Genomic DNA, 24,179 nt, shown 5'->3' with positions numbered 1-24,179 from the left:
AATTAGGTCTAATTTGTTAAATGAAGTTAGTAGGTGGTTAAAGAGGATTAAGGATTAAGGTGATGCATAGTTATAGAGAGCTAATAGATATTTTAGGGTTGTATTTTTAGCCCTAAGATTGAGTCTGGAGTAAGGTCGGGCACTCGAACATCAAAAAGTAAGAAAAAGAAAGAGAAATAACTTTATACCACATGCTACGACATGTGCATGACATGTTACAGTGCACGAGCCACCATAAAGAGAGAGAGACCTTTTTGTATCACATGTCGTGATACATGTGCAGGTATCATAGTGCACAGTACGCTTCCTACAGAACTAAGTCACAAATTAGACTTGAAAAACATATGAAAAGAAATAGAAATGAAGAGGAGATGCTTGAGCTCTGCTAGGGCTTCTATTTTGAGAAGATTAGAGACATTTTGAAGCTTTTAAATCCTAAGAGTAAGTCTCATAACTTCTTCTCCTTCCTTCTCAACCATTTTCTTAAGTATGGAGAGTTAGGGTTTGTGATATAAGTGATTTTTGGTCCATATAGGTTATGAGCCTGAATCCATTGACTCAAATGGAGTTAATGAGAATTGTTTAAATATTTAAAACTTAGAAATTAAGAGTTTACACATTTTTTGTGGGTATAGGTATATCAATGGCCAAAAATGTCATTTATTGTGGTTGTTAGATTTGGTTGGAAGGCCATTAATGACAATATGAGAGTTTAATAAAACTATTAGAGCTAAAAAAAATTAATATACCCAATGAGTAAGCCTAAATGTGAGAAATAAGAGTATTGAATATTTTAAAAATGGAAAACGAGAGTTGAAAAATATGTTGTGGCAGTGTTAATTGAGTTTGGACTTAATTAATTATAGATTAATCATCTAGACACCATATTTGACTTAGAAAGCAAGCTTGAAAGTACATATTGAAGAGTAACCTTCAACCTCTTAAAAGTTTAAGAAAAATTCTATCTTGGATAGTTGTTTATTAATTGACTTGTAATGTGAAAATGGATTTATTTGCATGTGTGATTGAATTTACGATTGAGAATATGTTATGAATCATATGAGTTTTATCAATTCTAAAATTTTTAAAATTGCAAATTGAACTTTAAGTATTTTTATTCTATGAATTGTATTGAATTGAGGTATTACTAAGTTTATATGATTATTTTGACATAGGAAATGTGTATTAGAAGTAATGTGATGATTTTAGTAGTGTGAATATAAGGATTAATTTAAGTGGATAATGTTTATGAAAAAGATATTGATGCTCACTTAGGTGGCGTAACATTGTAAGCCAAATGTGTTGATGTTAAGTAAATTAAATTGTGAAATGAGTGAGCATGAACATTGCATGATCATTTGGCAGGAGTTTGCCTAGGGAGAAGAGTGAAAAATTTATATGGTATTTGTGGTCACCTTCCGGTGCATGAAGGTTAGCCTTGTCCCATTATTTGTGAAGAGATTGTTCCATAGTTTGTTAAGGAACTAGAATCTAGCTATCTCCACCTGTTTATTGAAGGAATTAGCTTAAAATATACGGCACCCTAAAAATTTGAGAGTGGGAGAAGCTATAGTTTTAGAGTGAGAGCTGTGATTTTTGACCAAGTCACACCTCAGAATTAGTGAGCTTAAATAGTCCAGTCATGCGAATAGAGCCCTGATTGATATTATAGCCAACGGTTTCAGTCAAAGAAAATAAGGAGGTTATAAGGAGGAACTGATCATGCATATATGCATATCTAATGTGTTACACAGTTGTTAAGATTGTGGCAAATCATGATAGTAAATATGCCATTATTACATGGTTGTCTGTATTGTGGTAATGTGTATCGAGTTGTGAATTGGGTCATTGTCATAGGTTTATAAGTATTGTGGTGATGTACCTCGTGATTTGAACTACAAAATATGAAAATAAGCTTAATAGTGAAAGTTTAACTTGTGTTATGTTTTGTATACTTATATAATTTTGAGTATTCAACTTCTTGTTGTGTGTTTTAATCAATTAATATACAATTTTATAGGGTATGTATACCTTGGTTATTAAATGGTTGAATTCACCTCTTTCTTTCAATATTTTATAGGCTTTTGCTCCAGTGTTGAAAGGGAAAAAGTTCTAAAGGCTTAGGAATTTTAGATTCCTACTGTAAAGCCTCTTGTCTTCATTTATTTTTGTGTAATAATTAAAATATTGCTAATTAGGATGCATTTAGTTTACACTTACACTATATTATTGTTATGATTTCGAGATGTATTTTAGGCCCTAGGATGTTATCTGTGAGTTGTTAAAGTATTAACATGTTCGAAATACTAGTACAAGTATAGAAATGTTAATTTAATGATGATTATGAGAATTGATTGAAAAATGCAATGCTAAAATCTTTCCCTTCTATTTTTGGTAAGGGGTTGAAGAGTGAAAAGTTGATATTGTTCAATATATATATGTGTGTGGTGTATTGTACAAATAGTCTTAAGTTCATTGAGTATAATCTGGGTGTTAGGAAAAGCTTTTGGCAATTGTATAGGGTTTGGGACACTCTTAAATTGTGAAAAGTTATAAAATGTGTTTAGGTATCTATTTTCCTTGTGTGATAGAATTTGAAAGTAAAACATGTGCTATTAACTAGTTTATAAAAAGAACTTTTTGTAGACACCTAAATAATCTCATTTAGACATTGGACGAAGAAATGGGGAACGTCAAAAGTTGGACCAAGTTGCTGTTAAATGATAGCAAAACTACTGTCTGATGCATCCAACACACGATGGCTCGTGGTGTAGAGAGGGACAGCCACAACGCATATGCACATGCTGTAATGCATTACCTTATTTTTTATTCCTTGATATTTCTCAACTGATTTTGAGTCTTTTTACTCCCATAAGGTAACCCCATACATCTGACACATTATTATACTTTGATTTGAGGTTTATTAAATGATGTTTAAGTAAATTTGATTTATGAAAACTTGGGATCCCATTTCTATAAATTAAAAACTTAGTAATGTAATTGTCTTAGCCAAAAGGATTACCTTAGGTTTTGTAGATAATTGTGATTAAGTAAGGAGAGTTTACAACTTGCTATCAGATATTGCATTACGGGTTACCCTTCCAATAGCCTATCTATCCTATTTATGGGTAAGTATGTAAATATTTACAAAACTCTAAAACAGTGCGTTCTATCTCCCTCTCCTGAAAATGAAAGCTAAAACCTTTATTCTAATGACTCTCACTCTCACTCTTGTTTGACTTTGACTTATCACTGTATACTCTTGTTTCATTGTCTCATCCCACTAGTCATCATTGTTGTCCCTTATCTCTCTGAGTCTTTGACACTCCAATCATCGCATTAGTGCTCTTACTTCTTCTCTTTAAATTGAAAACCTTTTCCAACCACTATCTCCGCATCTCCTTTAACCCTCAACGTCATCATCCCTTGGTGGCTAATAGCCTAAGAGTAACGACATCATATTTATAGTCCTAAAGACAATTTCATCATTGATGTTGTTTCTTTTCTCATTGCCACATACTCTCAACTTCTCGATCTAAGTAGTCGTGTCTCTTCCCTCCTCAATAATAGCTTCCCTCATCTCTCAAACTTTAAATATGCTCACATGTTCTTCGCATCTTAGTCTTGTTGCTTCGCATCTCATTTCAGTCTAAAGTCCTGATATTTAATGGTGGTAAGAGCCCGATATGAACTTGAAAATGATCATGATAATTTTTTTTATTTGCCTTTGTTAGAGTCTTTTAAATCTAAATTTGTAGTTGCCATCCTTCTTCTCAATTCTAGGTTCTTTCATCTTGTTTCTTGTTTGGTTTGCCCTTTCCTACTCAAATTTATGATCATCTCCCATTTATTTAAAGCTTTGTCTCAGTTTAGATCATTTTGATTTTTGACTCGTTTTCATTTATAATGATTTCTAGTGTTGTAAAAAAGTTTTGAATTTAATATTATCGTTGATCCTGGACAAAGAAACTTCCACACTATGCTTGTAAACAACATTTTTTTTTCAAATCTAAGTCTGATGCTTATATAGAATATGAGTAAAATAGCTTGCAGCCTTGTTAAATTCTTTCACTATATTCCTAATTTCCAACTTCCATTTTTTTTAATGGACATTCATAAAAAAGGTTAGACCAGCTCAGCCCATTTTGGAATGAGCTTAAATATGTCAAGCATGGGGACGAGCTAGCCTACCTTGTCCTATTAAGACAAGCTAGCCCAACCTACCCATTGCTTAGCCCTATTGAGTAGGGGCTAATGAGCACCCATAGTGAGACAAGCAACCATGACAAGAATCAAACTTAGCAGTGGCGAGCACCCACAGTAAGGATTAGAGATTATAATTAGTCCAGAGAAGAGAGGTGAGAAGGAGAGCAAATCATGACGATGAAAGCACTTACAATGAAAGTATCCATGACGAGAATCACCCCTAGCAAGAATTAGAGAATTGAGAGGGGAAGAATGGAGAGGAGAGTAGATCATAAGAGAGAAAAGAGGTAGAGTCCATACAGGAGAGGCGAGAGGTAATGTTGTCAGTTAAGAGAGGAGAGGTGAGAGACTTAGCTTAAGATTTTTTTTGAGATATTCCAAATGCTGCATTTTTGGGTCTGAAAGGAAAAAAATAAAGAACTAGGCTTGAAGGGCCGCTCGGCCCCAAGCCCATTTTTTTAGGACTTATTAGGGTTGGGCCCGAAAGTCTAATTACCTTGAAAAATCTTAATTTTTCAAGCCCAAATCCTTATTTAATCAGACCTCTAAGCCCGACTTTTATTCCCTACTCTATTTACATCTGATTGCCTTCCACCCACTCTCTATTAATAGTTTGCTACTTAGGGTTTAGTTGCCAAAAGATTATACTTTTACATTTTTATAATTAAAAAATTATAATTTTTATTTTTTATTATATATAAAACCTTTTTAAGGAAAATCAAATCTTTGCTTTAAAAGCAAATCATAAAAATATATTAGGAATAAAAAAATTAAAATATCACAATTGTAACAAAATTTAATTTCTTAAAAATAGCTTTGAAGTATCGGCTTTAAAGTATTAACTTGCAATTTAAAAGCATCATATACATATCAAAATTAATTTTTTTAAATTATAAAATAATATTTTGATACTCTAATGATATGTATTGAAAAAGTATCGGCAAGTATTAATATCCGACATGATACCGATACAGTATCGATACATTCTAGATTACTCTACCCTACTAATACCATATTGAGCCAAGTCAGGGTTAGGTTGATATGTAGAAGTAGGTTAGCCCATGCAACGACATGAGTTTTGTGTCAATGGCCTATAGCAAGCAAAGTTGGATCAGCCTAAATATGATTTTTATTGGTTTGATGTTATGGGAGCTGACTCCTTGGTTTTGTGACAAAAAAAATATTTTGTTTTAGAAGGGACTTCTTTTGCCTAACTTGTCTTTTTTTTTTTTCATTCAATCCAATTCTTAAAACAAAAGGCAATTAATGATAATTTGACTCATAACTTATAAGGTTATCAATTTAAATCTTGCTATCAATATAGAAACTTTATAAGAATGTAAAGGAGAGATATTAAGAAAATTAAATTCATATAGCTATAATTCTAAAACTCTTTTATAACTTAATTAAAAAACAAATATATACCATTTTAAAAGAAAAAAATTAAAAATATATTTCCATTTATTAAATAAAGGGAAAATGATAGTTCTGTTCTAAAATAGGGAATTAAAGAGAGTTAATAAATCTTTGATAAATTTTTTTGAAAATGAATTATAAATATTGATTGGCATATAATTATCCATTCAATAATTTTGATTACAAATATAACATTTTAATTGTAACTATAACTTTTAGTTTGTATCAAGGATTTCTACTCATAAATATCTAAATCCATATTTATAATTTATTTTCAAAAAATTTTATCGAGACTTAATTGTCATTAATTCAATATTTTAGGACATTTATTGTCATTAAGGCTCATTTATGTAAATTTTTGTTATATTTGTTTAAAATTTTGAAAATAATTAAAATCTGAAAAAAGAAGAAAAAATTACATACAAGTCCCTTGGAGCAAACTTATTCTCTAATAAGTCTTACAAAATTTAAAAATTATAGTTACGTCTCTTGAAACCTAAGTGTAATTTAAAATTAGGCTATAAATATATTAATATCTCTATTAAATATATATTATATCAATCAAATAAGTAATTTATAACTTTTTCATTAGCAATTATAATTTTAATTTTAATTTTTTATAACTATAATTTCACATATTCAATAGTTAAACAATTATACATTACTAATAAAATTTAACGTTAATTGTTTAAAACTAATTCATGAGTAATTTATAATTTTAATTTTAATTTTTTATAATTATAATTTCACACATTTAACAATTATAAAAAATTAAAACTATAATTGTAAATTATTGAAGAATTAATTATAAATTATTTGGCTGATATAATCTTTTGAAATTGATAACGCCGAGTGCAACCCATTGTTACTTTATTATGTTTCACTTACGTAATTAATGGAGTGTTTTGAATAAATCAAATTTATATTTACTCCATCCAAAAATATGATTAAAAAGATGTGAAAAATTTTAGAAAATAAAAATTTTAACCAATTTTTTTATAAATATAAATTAATTAACAAATAACTTATATTGTGACAAACTAGTGAATTTAAAAAAAATGAAAAAAAAAGTGAACAATTGTTTACATATATTGATTGTTAAAGATGTATATATAAAAAATTGCAAAAAATTGCATATGCTAGCCTCGATCATGGGATTGAACTCATTAACAAGTGATCTTTTGAAATTGATAACTTCTATCTTTTTTTTTTTTTTGTTTGGGGTAAAATGATAACTTCTATATATCTTGAAAAATAATAACAATTAAAATATTTTTTTTTTGTTAAAATGATAGTAGTCAACATGGATCGTGTAGGTGATATCGACCCAGGTTAGTTTTTATTCATATACAGCCAAATTATTATTACATAAATGATGCTTCTCTCTTTCAAATTATAAAATAATTTTAAATAAAATCTCACATATCAATAAATTTTATTATTAAATACACTTAGTAACTTTATATTTTTAAAATAAAAATATAAAATTTTAAAATATTCATTATTTAATATATTAAAAAGAGAAGAAATAGAAATTAATTATAGAGAGAGAAAAGATAATATTAAAATTAATGTATTTAATGAAACCTTAATCTAGCCAAAGTGTTTTATATTTTGAAATGAAAAAACTCATTCAAAGGTGTCATATAATTTAAAATAAAAATAACTAAACTGTTGTTTATATATGTAAACGCATATGTTGTGATGAATTCTGGTGTTTTATAATAACTTGATTTTCAGAAAATAACAACTTAGTTCTTATTTATTTAAAGAAAAATTAATCATTTAATTTTTATAATTTTAATTTAGTTGTAACTCAATTTTTAAATTTTAACTCATTGTAATTCAAGTATTATAGTTTTAGTTTAGTTTTAACTCTGTCTCTAAACTGTTCCTTTTACAATTTATTCTCGTTAGTTTTAACCACTTAAATATTGATCCATATATTTTAAAAAATAAAATTATAAGGATTAAAAATATTTTGAACAAGGGTATGATAATTTAAAAAATTAGCAATAAACTTTAACTTAATTTTAATTTTTATGATTTTACTACTAACATTATAAATATTAAATTTTCAAAATATTATAATTGTTATCCTTTAATCTTTAAATATTATAAATATTAAAGGTTCAAAAATATTTTTAACCTTTATAACTTTGTTTTTAAAAATATAATGATTAATATTTAAGTGGTTGAAACTATGGAGACTAGATTATGAGAAGCAAAATTTATAGATCAAGTTACAACTGAATTAAAATTATAATAATTGAGTTACAAATGGACTACAACTATGAGATCAAATAATTAATTTTCTTTTTATTTTAATAAGGATAACAAAAACATGATTGTTTGTCTTTTCCTAAACCAAAAATCATCAATTGCAATGAGCCTCTTATAAATGAGTCGTGAATTTAGTGGCTTAATATTTGTTAATAACAACTTCGTGAAATATATTCTTCGAATATCTCCAATTAATTAAATATTGTAAAAATATCAGATTCACCGAAAACTGCGTCCCCCTGCCAAAAAAAAAAACCCTTCAAATTACGAAAAGATAAATTATATCTAAAAATACTATAGTTTTAATTTGATGTCCCTTTTATTATCGCTTATATAAGTAGTCATGGACTACCAGCACTGTCAAAGTATTTTTTTCCTTTTTTTTTTTTTTGGGCCAAGCCAGCAATGTCAAATTATGAAATTATCAATATATATATATATATATATATATCGCCAAATTGGAGCCATTTGCATGCTTCCACAATGTTCAGAAGGAAGAAACAATTTATTCATGCTATCAAAGATGCTAGGGGAGATTGGATTTCAGATCCTGACATACTAACGCAATCAGCAAGCGATTTTTTCAAACAGCTGTATGCTAAAGATTCCTCCGTTGATAATCATGCTACTTGGTTTTTAGCATTTCCTGCTATTAATTTGTCGGACTTAAATCTGATTCAAAGGATGCTAGATCATATAGAAGTGAAGAATGGGGCTTTCTCTATAGAATCCTTCAAAGCTCCAAGCAAGGTGGATTACGAGCACATTTCTTCTAAACATAATGGGACTCTGTTGGTAGCAAAGTATGTGACTTTGTAAGCAAATTCTTTTCTAATCCTGATATGATCAAAGATATTAATCAGACCAATATTTTCCTCATTCCTAAAGTGGATAGCCCTACCTACCTTAAGGATTTTAGATCCATCTCTCTCTGCAATGTTTGCTTCAAAATTATCACCAAAATCCTGACTAATAGATTAAAAAAAGTCATGAATTTGTTAGCGGATTAGGAACAGTGTAGTTTTATTACGGGTCAATCTAGCTGCGACAATATCATTATTGCTCAAGAAGCCATTCATTTGATAAGGGTTAGTCAAAGAAAAAAAAAAAAGGCTATGTGGCAATTAAAGTTGACATGAAAAAAGCATTTGATAGATTTGATTGGGGTTTTATTCATGACACGTTAGTGAAGATTGATTTAGATGATCATTTTATTAATCTAATCATGGCTTGTATCACAATTGCTTCCATGAGTATTTTGTGGAATGGTGAAAATTGTCCAGAATTTAAACCTTCAAGGGGAATCAAACAAGGGGACCCCCTAAGTCCATACATTTTCATCCTGTGCATGGAGCGATTGGGACAACTTATTAGATCTGAATGTGAAGCAAAAAGATGGCGACCCTTAAATTTTAGAGTGAAAGGGCCTAGTGTCTCTTACCTTTTTTTTGTGGATGATCTCATTCTCTTCGTGGAAGCTTTTGTTAACCAAATGGAAGAGGTAAAGAGAATTATGCAAAGTTTTTGTGTTGCTTCCAGCCACTGCATCAATTTGGACAAATCCAAAATGTTCTGTTCACGTAATGTTCATTTCAATAGAAAAATGGAATTGAGTCAAGTCCTTAGGATTGGAACCACAACTGATCTTGGTAAATATTTAGGAGTTCTAATAATCCATTCTAGAGTTACTAAAGCCACCTTTGACCCTATTATTCATAAAGTCAAAAAAAGACTTTCTCTATGGAAGTGCAAGTATCTTAATATTGCGAGCATAACTATTCTCATCAAGGCAGTCATTTTAGCCTTGCCTAGCTATCATATGCAATTGATAAACTTAGTCGCAATTTTTTATGGTGCCAAGACACTGAAGTCAGGAAGATGCATCCTATTGCCTGGAATCAAGTTACAAAGCCCAAGAAAGATGGTGGTATGGAGATTAAAAATTTGAGATGCCATAATGAGGCTTTCATTATGAAATTATGCTAGGGATTGGTAACTAAACAGGAAGCTCTTTGGGTTAGATGTTTGAAAGCTCAGTACAGATGTGAAAAGGCTATCATACCAAAAATCAATAAATGCCAATCTATCTCTCTAACATGGAAATCTATCATGGAGGTTTGGGATTTGTTCTCTGATGGCTTGGAAGGAGAGTTAATAATAGGTTGAACATTAGCTTTTGGTGGGACGAGTGGACTCCTCTAGACAAACCCTTATTGAATATGTCACTAGACCACTTGAAATCAATCCAAGCGATCGTGTGGCTAATCATGTACTTCCTAGTGGGGGTTAGAACTTGTATGCATAGCAAGATCTCTTTCCTTCTTGAGTTATGTCTTGTCCATGTAAAATAAAACCCCCCCCCCCAATATGATTTATGAGGATAAGCTAAAATGGAGACCAACAGGGGATGGTAACTTCTCAGTCAAGAATGCATATAACTTTCTTACCCAAAGGAATGGCATGAGTAGTTCTGCCTCGTGGAACAAAATTTGGAAGTGGCAAATTCTTGAAAGAATTAAATTCTTCCTGTGGCAAGTTTCTCATGAGAGATTAATTACCAACTTACTCAGAACCAAGAGAGGCTTATCAAACACTTCTTTATGTCCCTTTGAGTGTAATCATGAGGAGTCTGTCCTTCATATTTTGAGAAATTGTGAGAGAGCGAATGATGCGTGAACTTATGTTTTAAACCCTAACTCTTTTTCTAGTTTTTTCCATGACAATTTGCAGGGCTGACTCTACTGGAACTCTGGAAATTCAGTTCATGGACTTAGACAAGAGTTTTTGCCACTTTTTGTTGGATTCTCTAGACATCTAGATGTAAATCTATATTTGAAGGCAGCAACTTTTTAGTCATGGAGACCATACACAAAGGAAAATATCTGTTGATGGAAAGTTTAGTAAAAAGGAACTACGACACATGGTCTTCCAAGGCTTTTCTCAGTCGAAAAGAACATGGACTCCACCCCCTTATGGTGTAGTTTGTGTTGATGTAGATGGATCTATTCAGAGAGAGCGTGCAGCATGCGGTGGTGTTCTTCGCAACAACTGAAGAGATTGGATTATAGGCTTTCAACAAGACTTGGGATACTCCTCAGTCACTGAGGCTGAACTCAATGCAATAAAATCTGGTTTAATAGTGTCCAGGCTTCTCGATTTGACCAAGATTTAGATTTTTTTCAGATTCAATGGATGCTATAAACTTGATTAGAAGAGATATGCTGGGTACTCATCCTTTAGGAGCCCTACTAGCTGATATCCGTGACGTGCTCTTCGGGGATTGGGAGGTTGAAGTTTTTCACACTAGACGTGAGAATATAATGTGTGCTGATTTAATGGCAAAGAATAGTTTTCATGGCTCGCCTGGTCTTATCCTGGTTCCTACGGTAACTCCTCAATGCTTGGACAGATTTTGGGTGGACAAGAATTTAGTGACCTGAACCTGAACTTCACTAGTTTGTACTGGTCTTTAACTCAAGCTTTTAGCTTGCCTTTATTTACCAAAAAAAAAAAATTATCGATATATAGTCAGTCATTTCCAAATTCATATTTAATTCCTTTAGTTTGACTTTTACTTCATCAGATCCTAATCTAATTCCAATTTTAGACAGATCAGAATATTAATCCTAAAGGGCGAAGTGTTGTTTCTCTTTTTTTGCACAGAAGAACTCATTCTGATTACATGTTAACTATTTGTTTTAACGTGAAACAAATTATCTAGATAATTTTGGAAACGTAGGAACTACACATATATTACAGGAACCAAAGCAAACACAAATTTCTCCATTATTCAAGGTTAGGTTACACATACATTACATGAAAATAAAGACCCCAAGCTTATTCGGGGGATCAAGTCCATGCATCCACTATAGCTAGTTGATGCCTCCATTCTCATGAGACACACAGCAAACTAAAGGTCAAAAGAGAAACTTGAAACCCTAAAACATCACAATGACCATGTCCTGATAAAACAAGACACAAACTTATTACTTCGTGCAGCTACCCTAGAGTTACTACTTATATTACTAAGGCAGGAACGTCACAAACATGCAGATCTCTCTCTACTCGTTTTGCTGGTTTCTGGTTCTGAACTTGGACTCGTCAATGGAGATGCCTTCTTCTTCAGCTCGCTCTCCTCCCGACCTGTCCATGGTGCTCAGTCCTCCTTTGCGTCCCATCTCCTGGAACCCTTCTGTCCCCAGCTGCTCCTTCCTCGTCTGCCCTCCGCGGTGCCTCCCTTCAATTCAATGTCAAACCCTACTCAGTTAATATTACAGCATATATAACACATAATATTCATTTATAAGTAAAACTACTGTTAAAAAGAAACATTGGAGAGATATATATGCCTTCAGCTAGGTGTTCCTGAGCCTCCAGGCTCTTGCCGCCGGTGCCGCCCGGGACGACGGTCTCTCCTTGCTTGGCCCTCTGGTCAAGCTCAGCTCGCTCTTGCCGTGACGACATTCCTTTCTTTTTCTTGCTGTTTTGAACGCGAGAAATGACTACTAATGTAATTGACGATATTCGATGTTCTGAGACGATGACGCACCTTAAGGAAGGGTGCGGCATTTATAGTGGAGATGATAGTGGCATGCGCAAGTGCTTATGATGTGATGCCACGTGGTGGAAACCACACGGAGGCAGTGGAGGAACGCCACGCAAATGGCTTTCGTCGCTTGAAACCGCAGAGAATGACACGTAAGACATCAAAGCACATATTAATTCCTGTTGTGTTATGTGGACTCACCTTTCGCCATTTAGTTTAATTATAAAGCCTTTCAGAGTGTGAGGTAAACAGAGGAAGGATTAGCCTGCGAGTGACAGCAGGTTATTAGAAAACAGTAGAAGCGACGATGCAATGACACGTCTAATGTGGACGCGGCTAAAGCAGAATAGAGACACGCAGGTTCCAGCGACGTTCAAAAGGACACGTCCAATGTGGTTTTTTTTTTTTTTAATAAGTCCAATGTGGTAACTTGAATCGGTCACGGTGGCATTTAGTTCAATTGGAAAATTCAGCATCAAGTCAACGTACACAGCAACTCAATCCCTTAATTGGAATGGAGTGGATGTTCTCTGGAGGAATGGACGGAAACTACCAGCTGCACAAAGAGTCAAGACGTTCATGTGGCTACTATTTAAGGGCAAGCTTCTTGCCAATGCTGAACGACACAAAAGAAATATGACACCTGACCAAACTTGCTCACTTTGTAACGTGCCATAAGAAACCATTGACCATGTTTTTAGGAGCTGTAACTAATTAGCTGCCGTAGTTTGGAAGAAAGTATTGTCGCTTGATATGTGTACTGAGTTCTATGACAAAAGTATTAATGCTTGGTTAACAGATATCATGAATAATCACCTTATTGATACTTCTTGAAAAATTGGTTCGTGCATTTTGTGCTGGAAATTATGGGAAGCTAGAAATCTGCGTATCTTTGCTAACGAGACGGCCACCCCTGATCGCATCCTTAATCAAGCTAGAGCTTTAGTTGATCTTACTGTTAGGACCTTTTCTACTTGTAAATTGCCAATGTAATATCTTTCCTGCTTGCTTGCACAGTTTATTGATCCTCCGTACTTTGATTTGTTAAGTTATTGAATTCCCCTTTTGGTCAAATAAAACAGTTGACGAATTCCCCTTTTACTCCGATCCTTTGTTTTTTTTTTTTTTTGCCTGGTTACTTGGTGTCTGTTTTTCACAAAACTTTTAAATTTACATGATGCGTGAAGGGCAGGACTAGTCGGACAAGATTTGGCCCAATTTTTTAATGAGACTGGGCCAAAATGTAACGCGGCTTGTCAAATTATTTATATTAAAAACTCTAAAAAGCTAAGTAGATGAGGGACTATTACTTTGCAACACGCATGCCTCAAACAAGCATGTCTGACAAATGGTGGAATAAAGCCTAATAAGGATGCAGGGTATTATGTTTTGCTATACGACCCCACAGTGAATTGTCAATTGCCTTCGGCAAAACTAGTTTCTTAAAATTTAAAATAAAATTAGTTTAAGTTTTCTTGGGTGAATTAAAAAATATGTTTAAGTTAATTAAATGTACTAAAATCTAAATTTGACCCAAGCTCAAGCCCAATTATTTTGGCTAAAATAGTAATTTTAGTCCAAGACCACCTGAGTCTTCTAGAAATGAAGTGATTGTAAATAATATTAAAAATTTATGAATAGGCTCAAAAAATTTTAAGATCAAATGTAGGGATTTATAAAAGTTTCTTTACTGTGAGCAAGCCTGAATGAGCTTAACCCAATTTTTTTTATTATTAGTAAAATAAAATTAAAATAGGATAAAAATTAAAAATATTAATTTTTGACATAAAATTGAAAAATAAAATAAAATAATTTTTAACAATTCAAGTATTCGGACAAGCCCCAAAGGGCTAAGGTGTTAGGACCTAACTTGGTTATATAAATTTTTTATATGTTTGAATATTTTTAATATTAACTTGAATAAGTCCCGCAACTTAAATTATCAACTCTGGTCATAAAAGGACTTGGTCAAGGAATGTACGTCTTTGGGAATAGGAGAAACTGGAGAAATCTAGGAAAAACTAAAGGTATGAAAGAAATGTGGAGCATGGATCCATGGGGGAAAAAAACTATCACTTTGTGTATGAAAGAAAAGGCAAGTCATACTTATGAAACCTCATTACTTGACAAAACCAAGCACTTCCTCATTTAGCAAATTCAACATTGTCCTCTTAGAGCAACACATATCCAGTAGATTGCAATAAATTTCTAGCATTTAATAGAGCACTAGCTTCTAAGAGAATAGTAGCCATATCACTCCAGTGCTTTCCTTTTAGTTTTCGTCTTATATTTCTTTTATATTATTTTTAATATCATGTCTACTCTTGTTATGCAATTCTCTCATTTTTCTTCTTTTTTATTTCTTCATTTCTTCTATTTTCAACCACTTGCATTCAGAAAAATTGTGATAAAAGATTTTGGGAATTCGTTATTTGATTTAAAAGGCAGACACATCATATGTTTGAGAACCTATTCCTCTTACATGCTCGTGCACGGCAAGTAATTACAAATTTTAACTTGTCGACCTTTTGATTTCCACATCTCATCAGGGAGAATGAATGGAAAAACCACTATAAAAAGTTAAGGACTTTTTTCAAGCCAAAAAAAAAAAAATTTAAGGGCCTTTTTGAAGATGTGTTATATATATGTGTGTGTATCATTTAAAATTTTTTTATAATTAATAACAAATAATATATTGTATTATACAAAAACTCTTATAAATTAGCTTATTCATGAATAACACAATTCATTTATGAGTTGCTATAAAAGACACGGAGTTATGATGTTATAAAGACCAAATTTATTTTCTAAAAATTAACAGAATAAGTTTAAATAAATTATAAAGTATAAATTAAATTTTGATTTCCTGGCCAACTAGTTTACGTGTCACGTGCAGGTGGGATACTATGGCTATTCCTGTAAATTACTAGCACGTGATGCTCTAAAGAGTGGGATGAAGGAAGGCGTGAGCGTTTCATATTGGCGTAATAAACTTGTGGGAATCCCGGGATGGGTATAAAACGTTTAATACGTCTCCCAGGTCCCAACTTCTCTCTAGCAATAAGCCCTAACCAAAACGCAAAGCACTTCATTTCATTTTACTTTTAACAATGCCAATCTTCGACTTCTTCTCTCTCTTCCCCCTCCTCCTTTATAAGAAGCAGAGCTCTTCAACGTACCCTTCAAGAAGCACCTAGGAGAGACAAAGCCAGACCTTGTCAATGAGGTAGTGTTCTCTGTTCTGCATTTACAAAACCATGGCACAAGTTTGATCTTGTTGTTTTTCTTGTCTTGAACAAGGGAATTGAATAAACCTCGTGTATACTTGTTTCATGTTCCTCTGCTTTTTACCACTTCTTTTCACACTAATTTTTCTCTGTTCTTCCTTCCTGTTAACCTTTTGGAGATTGCACCTAAGAGGCTAAAATTGTGTTTTTATTCATGACAATAACTTGGCTTGCAATGATAAGTGATCATGCCCAACATTTTCCCCGGTTGATTTCTTCGTGCTCTGCTTTTAATGCTCTCTTCTCTCACCGATAGGCATAAAATGAAATTGCTCTATTTTTACTTGTGTTGAACCGAACGTGGAGTGTTAGATCCTTTCTTTCTAAAATTTCTTCTCAACAAATATGCTCAGGCAGCAAGTGGTCAAACTCTTCAAGGAATTGCGAGAGATCTTGGACAAATTCTCAACGCTGTTAATGGCTTTACTTGCGGCCTGGAACACAACTGACACAGGAGCGAAAGCGAACCCTTCGTTCAAAAGCCAGCACGATAAACTCAAGATATGTCTGGTCTTGATCATTGTTCTTTACTATCTAATGCTGGTGATCGGAACAATTCTTGTTCGGCCACCTCCTCACAGCACTCGCCTTCTTCCCATCCTGACCTCCATCGCAGTTCTGCTCGTAAGTTCGGCTTCAGTTTTAGGTTTGGCTGTCATTTAAAATCCCCCCATTTCCTTCATCACCGTGGGCTTGTGGCTTTTTATGATGATATTCGCATTGATGGCGTCAAGTTAGTTGTTATCACCAAGAGATGTTTCCTTTGATTTACTTTGCATTAATTGAAAAGGTCGAGAATTGGGTTGAGTCAGCTCGGAGGAGCATGTTCTTCGGCTAGCAGGCTCATCCAAGTTATTATAATTGTTGTTGTTGTTGTTCATTAACTCTGCGTCGTGTTTGCTTGAGCTTTTCCTTGTCCCTGAACTAGTATTACTTGATTGGTGGGAATTATCACTGGCTTATATACATTTTATGTCTCTTTTTAGTTTTAAATGTGGAATTTTTATTTCCCAACATTGTTAACTTTCTCCAGTTTCGGTTACATCGATTTGCCCGGCCATTTGTGAGGCATGATTGGATAGATGCTAGAGTCCGTAATGAGGTTCAGCTTAGCAGGTTACCGATTTTAACTCGCTTTTAAAGGGGCGTGAATTTTGGAAATTGGTGTATTTTTTTATTAATAAAAATTTTGGGTTTCGGGCTAAATATATTTCAATTTAGGCTTGGTCAGAATTTTTTTCAAGCGGTTAAATAAGTTCAGAATAAATAAAATTTTCTAAACTCCTATATTTGACTGTAAAATTTTTGAGGTGCTAAATTATCAGTTTTAATTTGAGTTATGAAAAGCATGCTCAAAGTGCGTGTTTAGTAATCAGTAAACATCGCAACACTTTAAATAAGTCCAGAGTTGCCATTCTGGCCACGTGGATTTTTTTTTATCCTTTAAAAAATTGCCAAGTGGCAATGAGCTGGCAATGAAAGTTAAAATAACAATCAACTAATGGTTAATGGCAAGGTAAAATAACAATTAACTAATGGTTAACACTGATGGCAAGGCATTTTTGTATCTTTTTTGAAAATTCTGGAATGACTCTGCTCCAAAAAAAAAATTAAAATGTCAGATGCCTCTCACAAAAAAAGATTCTAAATATTTTTGCATTTTAACCATTTTTTTTATTAAAAGACTGATGTCATAAAGAGAGCCATTTATAGAAGGCTTAAGGTTTGTGCTATGTCCCATTCCAAAAAATGAACAAAATTGAATTTTTATTTTATATTTTATCCCAACTAATTAGAAGTGGAATGGAACTAGATTGAGATGTTTGGTAAAGCAAGCAAAACATGAAAATCATATCTAGATAACAAAATTTATTAAATTATATAATTTGTTAAGTTGAAAATAAAAATAACATGCATACATTAATTTAATTATTGAATTAAAACAACTACAATTTAAAGTAAAAAATACAATCATAATAATTAGTCAAGACTTGAAATCAAGTACACCACAACCACAAAATGACACCTAAGCTATATGTACTATAACATTAATAAATCATTGAATTACGCAACTTAAGTAAGTAGGCAGCGGTTATGTAAAAAGAAAATAAAATGAACAAGGGAAAATTTTGCCTCTTTGGTTTCTGTTTAAATTTTTTGTTTTTAAAAAATTATTTTGCAATACAGTTTTTAAAATTATTTTTCAAAACAAAACAAAAAAATATATTTGGTTATAATAATTCAAAAACAATTTTATAATTAAAAAATCAATCAATAATGATGGTTACTAGTGGTTAATGGTGGCAGAAACTTATGATAATTGTTTGTCAATATAACTGTAGCTTTCAATAATCATATATATTGTGTTTTAAAAACAAAAAAAAATGAAATGAAAACAGCTTCAAAATTTTATATTTTTTGTTTTAAAAAAACAAAAACTATTTTTGTTAATTATTTGGTTTTTGTTGAAAACAATTAAATTCAAAAAGCTCATCTAAACAATTTTTTTATTTTTTGTTTTTAAAAAAAACTATTTTTGTTAATTATTTGATTTTTATAATTTTAACTCAATTGTAACTTAATCTTTAAACTTTAACACAATTAGTGTAACTCAGTTCCCATACTTTTAATAATAAAAAATATTGGTTCGTGCATTTTAGAAGAGAAAGATTAAAATTTTTAATAATTTAAAATATTAATAATCTATAAATTTTAAAATAATTTAAATATTTATAATTTTATTTTCTAAAATATAGGGTCCAAATTTTTAAATAACTAAAACTACAAGGATTGGGGTTGTACAGAATTAAAATTCAAAAACTAAGTTACAATCAAATCAAAAGCATAAGATTTGAATTGTAATGAGTTAAAATTTAAAGATTAAATTATAAATGAGTCAAAGCAATAATAACTAAATGATTAATTTTCTGTATAAATAAAAAAAATATATCACTACTACAAAAATTTGGATATAAGATGCCAAATAAATGATGGTTAAAAAAATATCATATAAAGATGAGCCGGGTGATAATTAGAAAATAAATAAAAAATATTTGAAATATCCGTCATTTATTATTTTAAAATAAATTATGGGTGTTTTAAAACCCATCATATAAAATTTTAAATCTAGTTTTTTAAAAAATTAAAAAAATAAATATCAAACAATTGTAGTTTAAAGTCTTCACAATAAATGATGGGTGTTTAAAACACCTGTCATTTATTTGAAAATAAATTATAAGCATTTAAACACCTATCATTTATTTCCTTATAACTATATATGATAGGGATTTAAAAGCCTATTATTTATGATTTTTTTAATGCTCTATTTCTTCTTTCTTTTTCTTTTTCAACCCGCTCCAATAGTTTTCTCTCTTTTTTTCCATTACCTTACTTAGTTTGTTCGCCCATATTTTAGCATGATTTTGTTGTTGTTTATCTAGATCTGCCCATTCCATTTGAAGCTCTGGCTAATCTGTCATTTTCATTGTCTGTTCATTTAGATTTAGAATGAAGCTTGTCATCCATTTGCTTAGATCTAAAACGAAACTTGTCATACATTCAGGAGGTGAAGTACAAGGATTTAATAATACTTACTGGCTATATAATCTTCACAATTTTTATGAGTCAAGGACCATAAAAAAAAGAAGGCAACTTTAATTTGGTTGCCTCTTTTCTTCAAGATTTATCTCGTGTTCTCATCTCCCAAGCTACCAAATATCAACAAGTGCTGTTCAATTATCATTTTCTTGGATGAATAATTAGAACTGATGAATTTATTCGTAATTAATAAGATATTTATTATTTAATTAAGTTAGTTTTCTTTGATTTTTTGCATATAGAATGTGAACGAGTACTTTACAACTAAGCAATAATTTAATAAATTTAATTTCAAACTTATTTTTACATTTCGTGAAACTTCTTAGTAGTTATTATAATCTTTTTCCTAATTTTAACGAGTTATATTTTTTGTTTCATTTTGAATTGATTTCAATCTATGTTCAATTAGTATTGTTATTGTTTGAAAATATTATTATTGTTGTTTGAATATAGATTTTGCATGACTGTTACAGGGGCTACTATAAAAACAGCCCCCTATATACAAAAAAAAAGTAAAAAAATGACAGTTATTTAAATAATTATAATTTTTTTAAAATAAATAACCGTCATATATTATGCCCATATATGATGGTTTTTTACAATAATCATCATATATTTTTTATTCGTTCAAAATGATTATAATGAGATAATCCTTATATGATGGGAATATTTAACCATCTTATAAAATCAAGTATATATGATGGAGATATAACCGTCATATAGAGAGGAAGAATTTAAATGATAGACCTATAAATAAAAGTTGTTAACCATCATTTATTAGTAAAAATAATGTCATATATACCTTTTTTTTTGTAGTAATGTATATATTTTGACTTTAACTAAACACATAAAGCATTAAGTATTAATACAATAAAACAAAAAATAATAATATATTCGAAATAAAATCCCATGTCCCATATGTAAAATCCCATCTTTTTTTTTCCAAGCTAAAACAAACTCATATCAGCATGATAAGGATGAAAATGGACTCACTGGGGCAGTTACAAGCAAAACATCCTCAGCTAAGGACATCTACTTTCCAACAAAATGACATTATTATGAGTTTCATATTAAAAAACTTTATTAAAAAAAAAGAATTGATGTTTATAGGTTCAAGAAACTCTCTTATTCCAATAAAATAGTTTTTAGAATAAGCTCTCTTTTGGAATTGCAGGTAACAAATATCACATCTAAAATGAAAATAAAAGAGCTATTTATAGCAATACCAGATCCTTATTCTTCATCTATTAATCTTCTCTTGAAAAAGCTGCTCAAGGCTTCATTTGGTAATGTTGGTTCGAGGGGAAGTTTCAGTTTTATAAACGGAGGGCGAGAGTCATCCAAACAAGTATTAAAGCACATTTGAGTCTGCAAATAATTGTCTCAAGTCTCTTAAGAATCAAACATGTTCTAAGAATCACATGTGAAGTACTCTGCACCCAAACTTCAAGAACCATCTGGCATGAACTCTGATCCTTGAGGCAAGGGGTTCTGAGTTCCATACCTAAGTGGCCCAAATAGGAGGGATTTAAAAAAGCATTTGGTATGCGCGCGCGGGGATTGATAAATGTAGGTGTTGCATGTTGTGTGCCAGGCATATGAGTGTTACAAGTGCATCTCCCTTTCTTATGATGAAAGGTTAGGGTAGGATAGGGGGGGGGATTATCTTAGCTTATTCCCTTTAATTTTTCTAAAAAGATAGATTCAACAGTGACAGTCAGGCTCATAAGCATAGTGCCGTGGTAGCATTATGCACTCCTCTAAAAGAAGGAGAATGCAAGTTCTACTGGATGACTATGCCTCTTTATGTTTGCGGTGTGCATGAGTTTTTTCTACATGAAGGAACCTTGTGATGAGTAGTTCTGTTTCTTCAAAAAAAAAAAAAAAGAGTGGCTCATAATTTACTTTATGATAACTAGAGACTTCAAATATAATTTTCTTTTTAAAAAAACAATAAAAATCAGTATCATAAATCACACGTACATCATAAACTTGCTGTTCTATTCCCTATATAATATAATTCATTTCAAATGTTGTAGGAACTTTTTGAAGTAGTAATGACTACTTTAAAACGTCATGTTATTATGGAAAAGATGAAATTATATTTTTTCAAGATATAACTAAGCATTTTAAAAATAATCAATAATAAATTATTTTGGATGTGTAAATCTAAATTTTAATTTTTGGGATTCTTATTTATCACTAGTATTATGTCTCTAATTACATATTTTTATGAGTGCCCAAAGATATACTATCTCTAGTTTTGAATATTTTTTGAGAGACACTTTTAGGTCCAAATTATAAAAAATAAAGAACTTACATCTGATAAGTTGATTACATTAATCTAATTATATTCTTCACTAAATTTAAAGTACACAATTGAGAATCATTGATACTCCTTCTGGTTCTATTAATAAGATAGAAAAAAATTATTTGGATCTATTTATAAATCACATTATTAAATTTTTATAATAAATTTTTCATCTTGTCTTTCATTAAATCTTGATAAGAGAAAATATGTTTTTATGTTAACCCAGGGTAAATTCATAGTTGACAGTTGTGGGGCTAATTTCTTGAGGAGCATCATTTAAGAAGTTGTCTTCTCTCGAAAGATATTTTTCTATAACATGTTCAAGAATTGACTTATAGAATGATACTTAAAAGGCTTAGACCACTATCATATATGTCACACTCACTTGGTAGAAGATATGTTATTAAAGCATACATATCTAATATAAAAAAAGTTGAGAAATTATTAAATTTTAAATAAAATTAATAAATTTTTATATTTTTTTAGTTCCAATAAAATACATTAGAGGTGATTAATAAATAAAGCTAAAAGTAGTAGTATAAGTTAATATTATGCTTAGCTCACAAGGGAAAATAGGAAGGACAGAAAATGGAAGGACAAAAAGTGGAGCGATGCAATTTTATCCCATTATACTTGATCAAGTAAGAGAAAATAATGCGAGAAAAGTTGTTGATTTTATATAGATAATAGTAACTTTATTATTTATAAAAAATATTTATCTATAATAAAATTTAATATTTTAACATATCATATACTCCCTCCATTCAAAAATTGAATCTTGTTTCTCAATAAAGTAGTTACTTACTTTTTAATTAACCCTATTTTTTTATATTTACTTCTATTAAACAGCCTACAATAAATATAAAATCATTATCAATAGAAACACTTTTGAAAAAAAAGGCAATAATTACACCTCAAAAGATTAAAAATACTTTACATTTTTTAACATCCAACTCCTTAACAAATACCTTATATTTTTGAACAGAGAAAATATATATATGTATAATAATTTTTGTCATATATTATTGATTGAATAAAACATAATTACAAATTATTTTATCCAATACTCACCAAAAATTATTTTATCCAATTTATAATTTTATTTATTAAATTATTAAATATATAATAATTGTAAAAATTTTGAAACTACAACCAGATACGAGGAACTTAACTAAAAATTTAGAATTAGCATTTGTCTAATTAATCTAAGAATTAAATATATTGCTTGTTTAGCAATAAAAGTCCATAATCAAAATGTAACTAAATTGCAAAGACAAAATACGAAAATTGATGGGTAAATTTAAAAAAATGAAATTTTCTCTAAAAAAATCTTTTCATATTTGAAGAGAAAAATTAGAGGTAAAAATATGTTAGTTTTATATATTATTTTTCTCTCATTTTCTCTCTATAGCAAAAGAAACACTACTTTGCCCTCATTTTTTTTCTCTCACTTTCCTCTCCTTTCTTTCACGCCAAGCATAGCATAAAAAAAATTTAAACATTAAATTCAGGATACTTGTAGAAAAAATTTCAATTTGTGACACATTTAAGAAGGATAACTATAACTATAACTACTTCTCTTAAATCTTGTACTTATCTATTCCACATATTTAAGAGTGATAATTTTCTTATTTTTATCAAACATCGAAATAAGCATAAAACATAAAACCCTCTTCTCTTAAATCTTGTACTTATCTATTCCACATATTTAAGAGTGATAATTTTTCTTATTTTTATCAAACATCGAAATAAGCATACAACATAAAACCCTCTCACACACAGACACAGACACAGACAGAACACACACAGAGAGAGAGAGAGGAGAGAGAGAAGAGAGAGAGAGAGAGAGAGAGAGAGAGAGAGAGAGAGAGAGAGAGAGAGAGAGAGAGAGAGAGAGAGAGTCCATGCCACTTAGGATCCGTATTCTGCATATCTTTTCTTTCTATATATATAATACACACATATATAGAAAATCCTGAAATTCCAAGCCACTTAGGACCCTTACTATAAAAAGAATTAATCAATAGCATCATAAATCATAATTATAAATACTCCTACATTTTTATTTATAGGAGAAAGATAAATTAATTTTGATTTTATTTATAAGGTATTATTTTTTAAGTTTATATTTACTTGTTTGCCCTTATTAAATATTTAAAAATTATTAAATTTTTATTAAAGAAAAAGATAAAAATTTATTAAATTTTAAAATAAAATTAATAAAATTTGATGATTATGATAAAACATGTTATAAATAATTTATAAATATAACAGCGGGGGTTATAACAAAACCAACCACCAAAGATCCTGCCACAGTATGGACTATGGAGCAAGAGTTTCTCAAAACGGCGAAGGGCAGAAGCGTCCAAGCTGTCTCCTCATTCGACCTGATTCTTGTGCTGTGTGTTCTGTGGACTACGGAGCGTAGCGTGGGAGCCTTGAAGAATTAAAGTGTTTCATTTTATGTGCTGGTCTGAGGTTCGAGCTTGCTCTCACTCTGATTAAAGTATTTTTTTTTTAAAAGGAGTTTAAG

The 24,179-nt window shown here is 30.7% G+C and overlaps 2 protein-coding genes across 2 annotated transcripts; one reads left to right on the top strand and one right to left on the bottom strand.

Annotated features, from left to right (window-relative positions):
* Positions 1–11,663: 11,663 nt before the first annotated feature.
* LOC129288175 (em-like protein GEA6) lies at positions 11,664–12,433 on the bottom strand. The gene is made up of 2 exons (XM_054924604.1): positions 12,255–12,433; positions 11,664–12,142 (listed from the first exon to the last, which is right to left on the bottom strand). Exons 1-2 carry the CDS (start codon positions 12,367–12,369, stop codon positions 11,967–11,969), a joined length of 291 nt encoding a protein of 96 aa, XP_054780579.1. The 5' UTR covers positions 12,370–12,433; the 3' UTR covers positions 11,664–11,966.
* A 3,137-nt stretch (positions 12,434–15,570) lies between these two features.
* LOC129288174 (uncharacterized) lies at positions 15,571–16,710 on the top strand. Its single transcript, XM_054924603.1, has 2 exons — positions 15,571–15,677; positions 16,092–16,710. Exons 1-2 carry the CDS (start codon positions 15,673–15,675, stop codon positions 16,399–16,401), a joined length of 315 nt encoding a protein of 104 aa, XP_054780578.1. The 5' UTR covers positions 15,571–15,672; the 3' UTR covers positions 16,402–16,710.
* Positions 16,711–24,179: the final 7,469 nt, after the last annotated feature.

Source organism: Prosopis cineraria, unplaced genomic scaffold (genome assembly GCF_029017545.1).
Source record: "Prosopis cineraria cultivar Desert tree isolate PC_DT_omini unplaced genomic scaffold, ASM2901754v1 PC12, whole genome shotgun sequence".
Lineage (NCBI taxonomy): Eukaryota > Viridiplantae > Streptophyta > Magnoliopsida > Fabales > Fabaceae > Prosopis > Prosopis cineraria.
Note: the sequence above shows the minus strand (reverse complement) of the source record. Positions and strands in the feature narration are given on the sequence as shown.

Excerpts from the sequence above, each read along its gene's own strand:
- LOC129288175 (XM_054924604.1), bottom strand. The coding sequence starts at position 12,369 with ATGTCGTCACGGCAAGAGCGAGCTGAGCTTGACCAGAGGGCCAAGCAA. Across the intron at positions 12,143-12,254 it reads TCAGGAACACCTAGCTGAAG|GGAGGCACCGCGGAGGGCAG; the intron begins GCATATATATCT and ends ATTGAATTGAAG.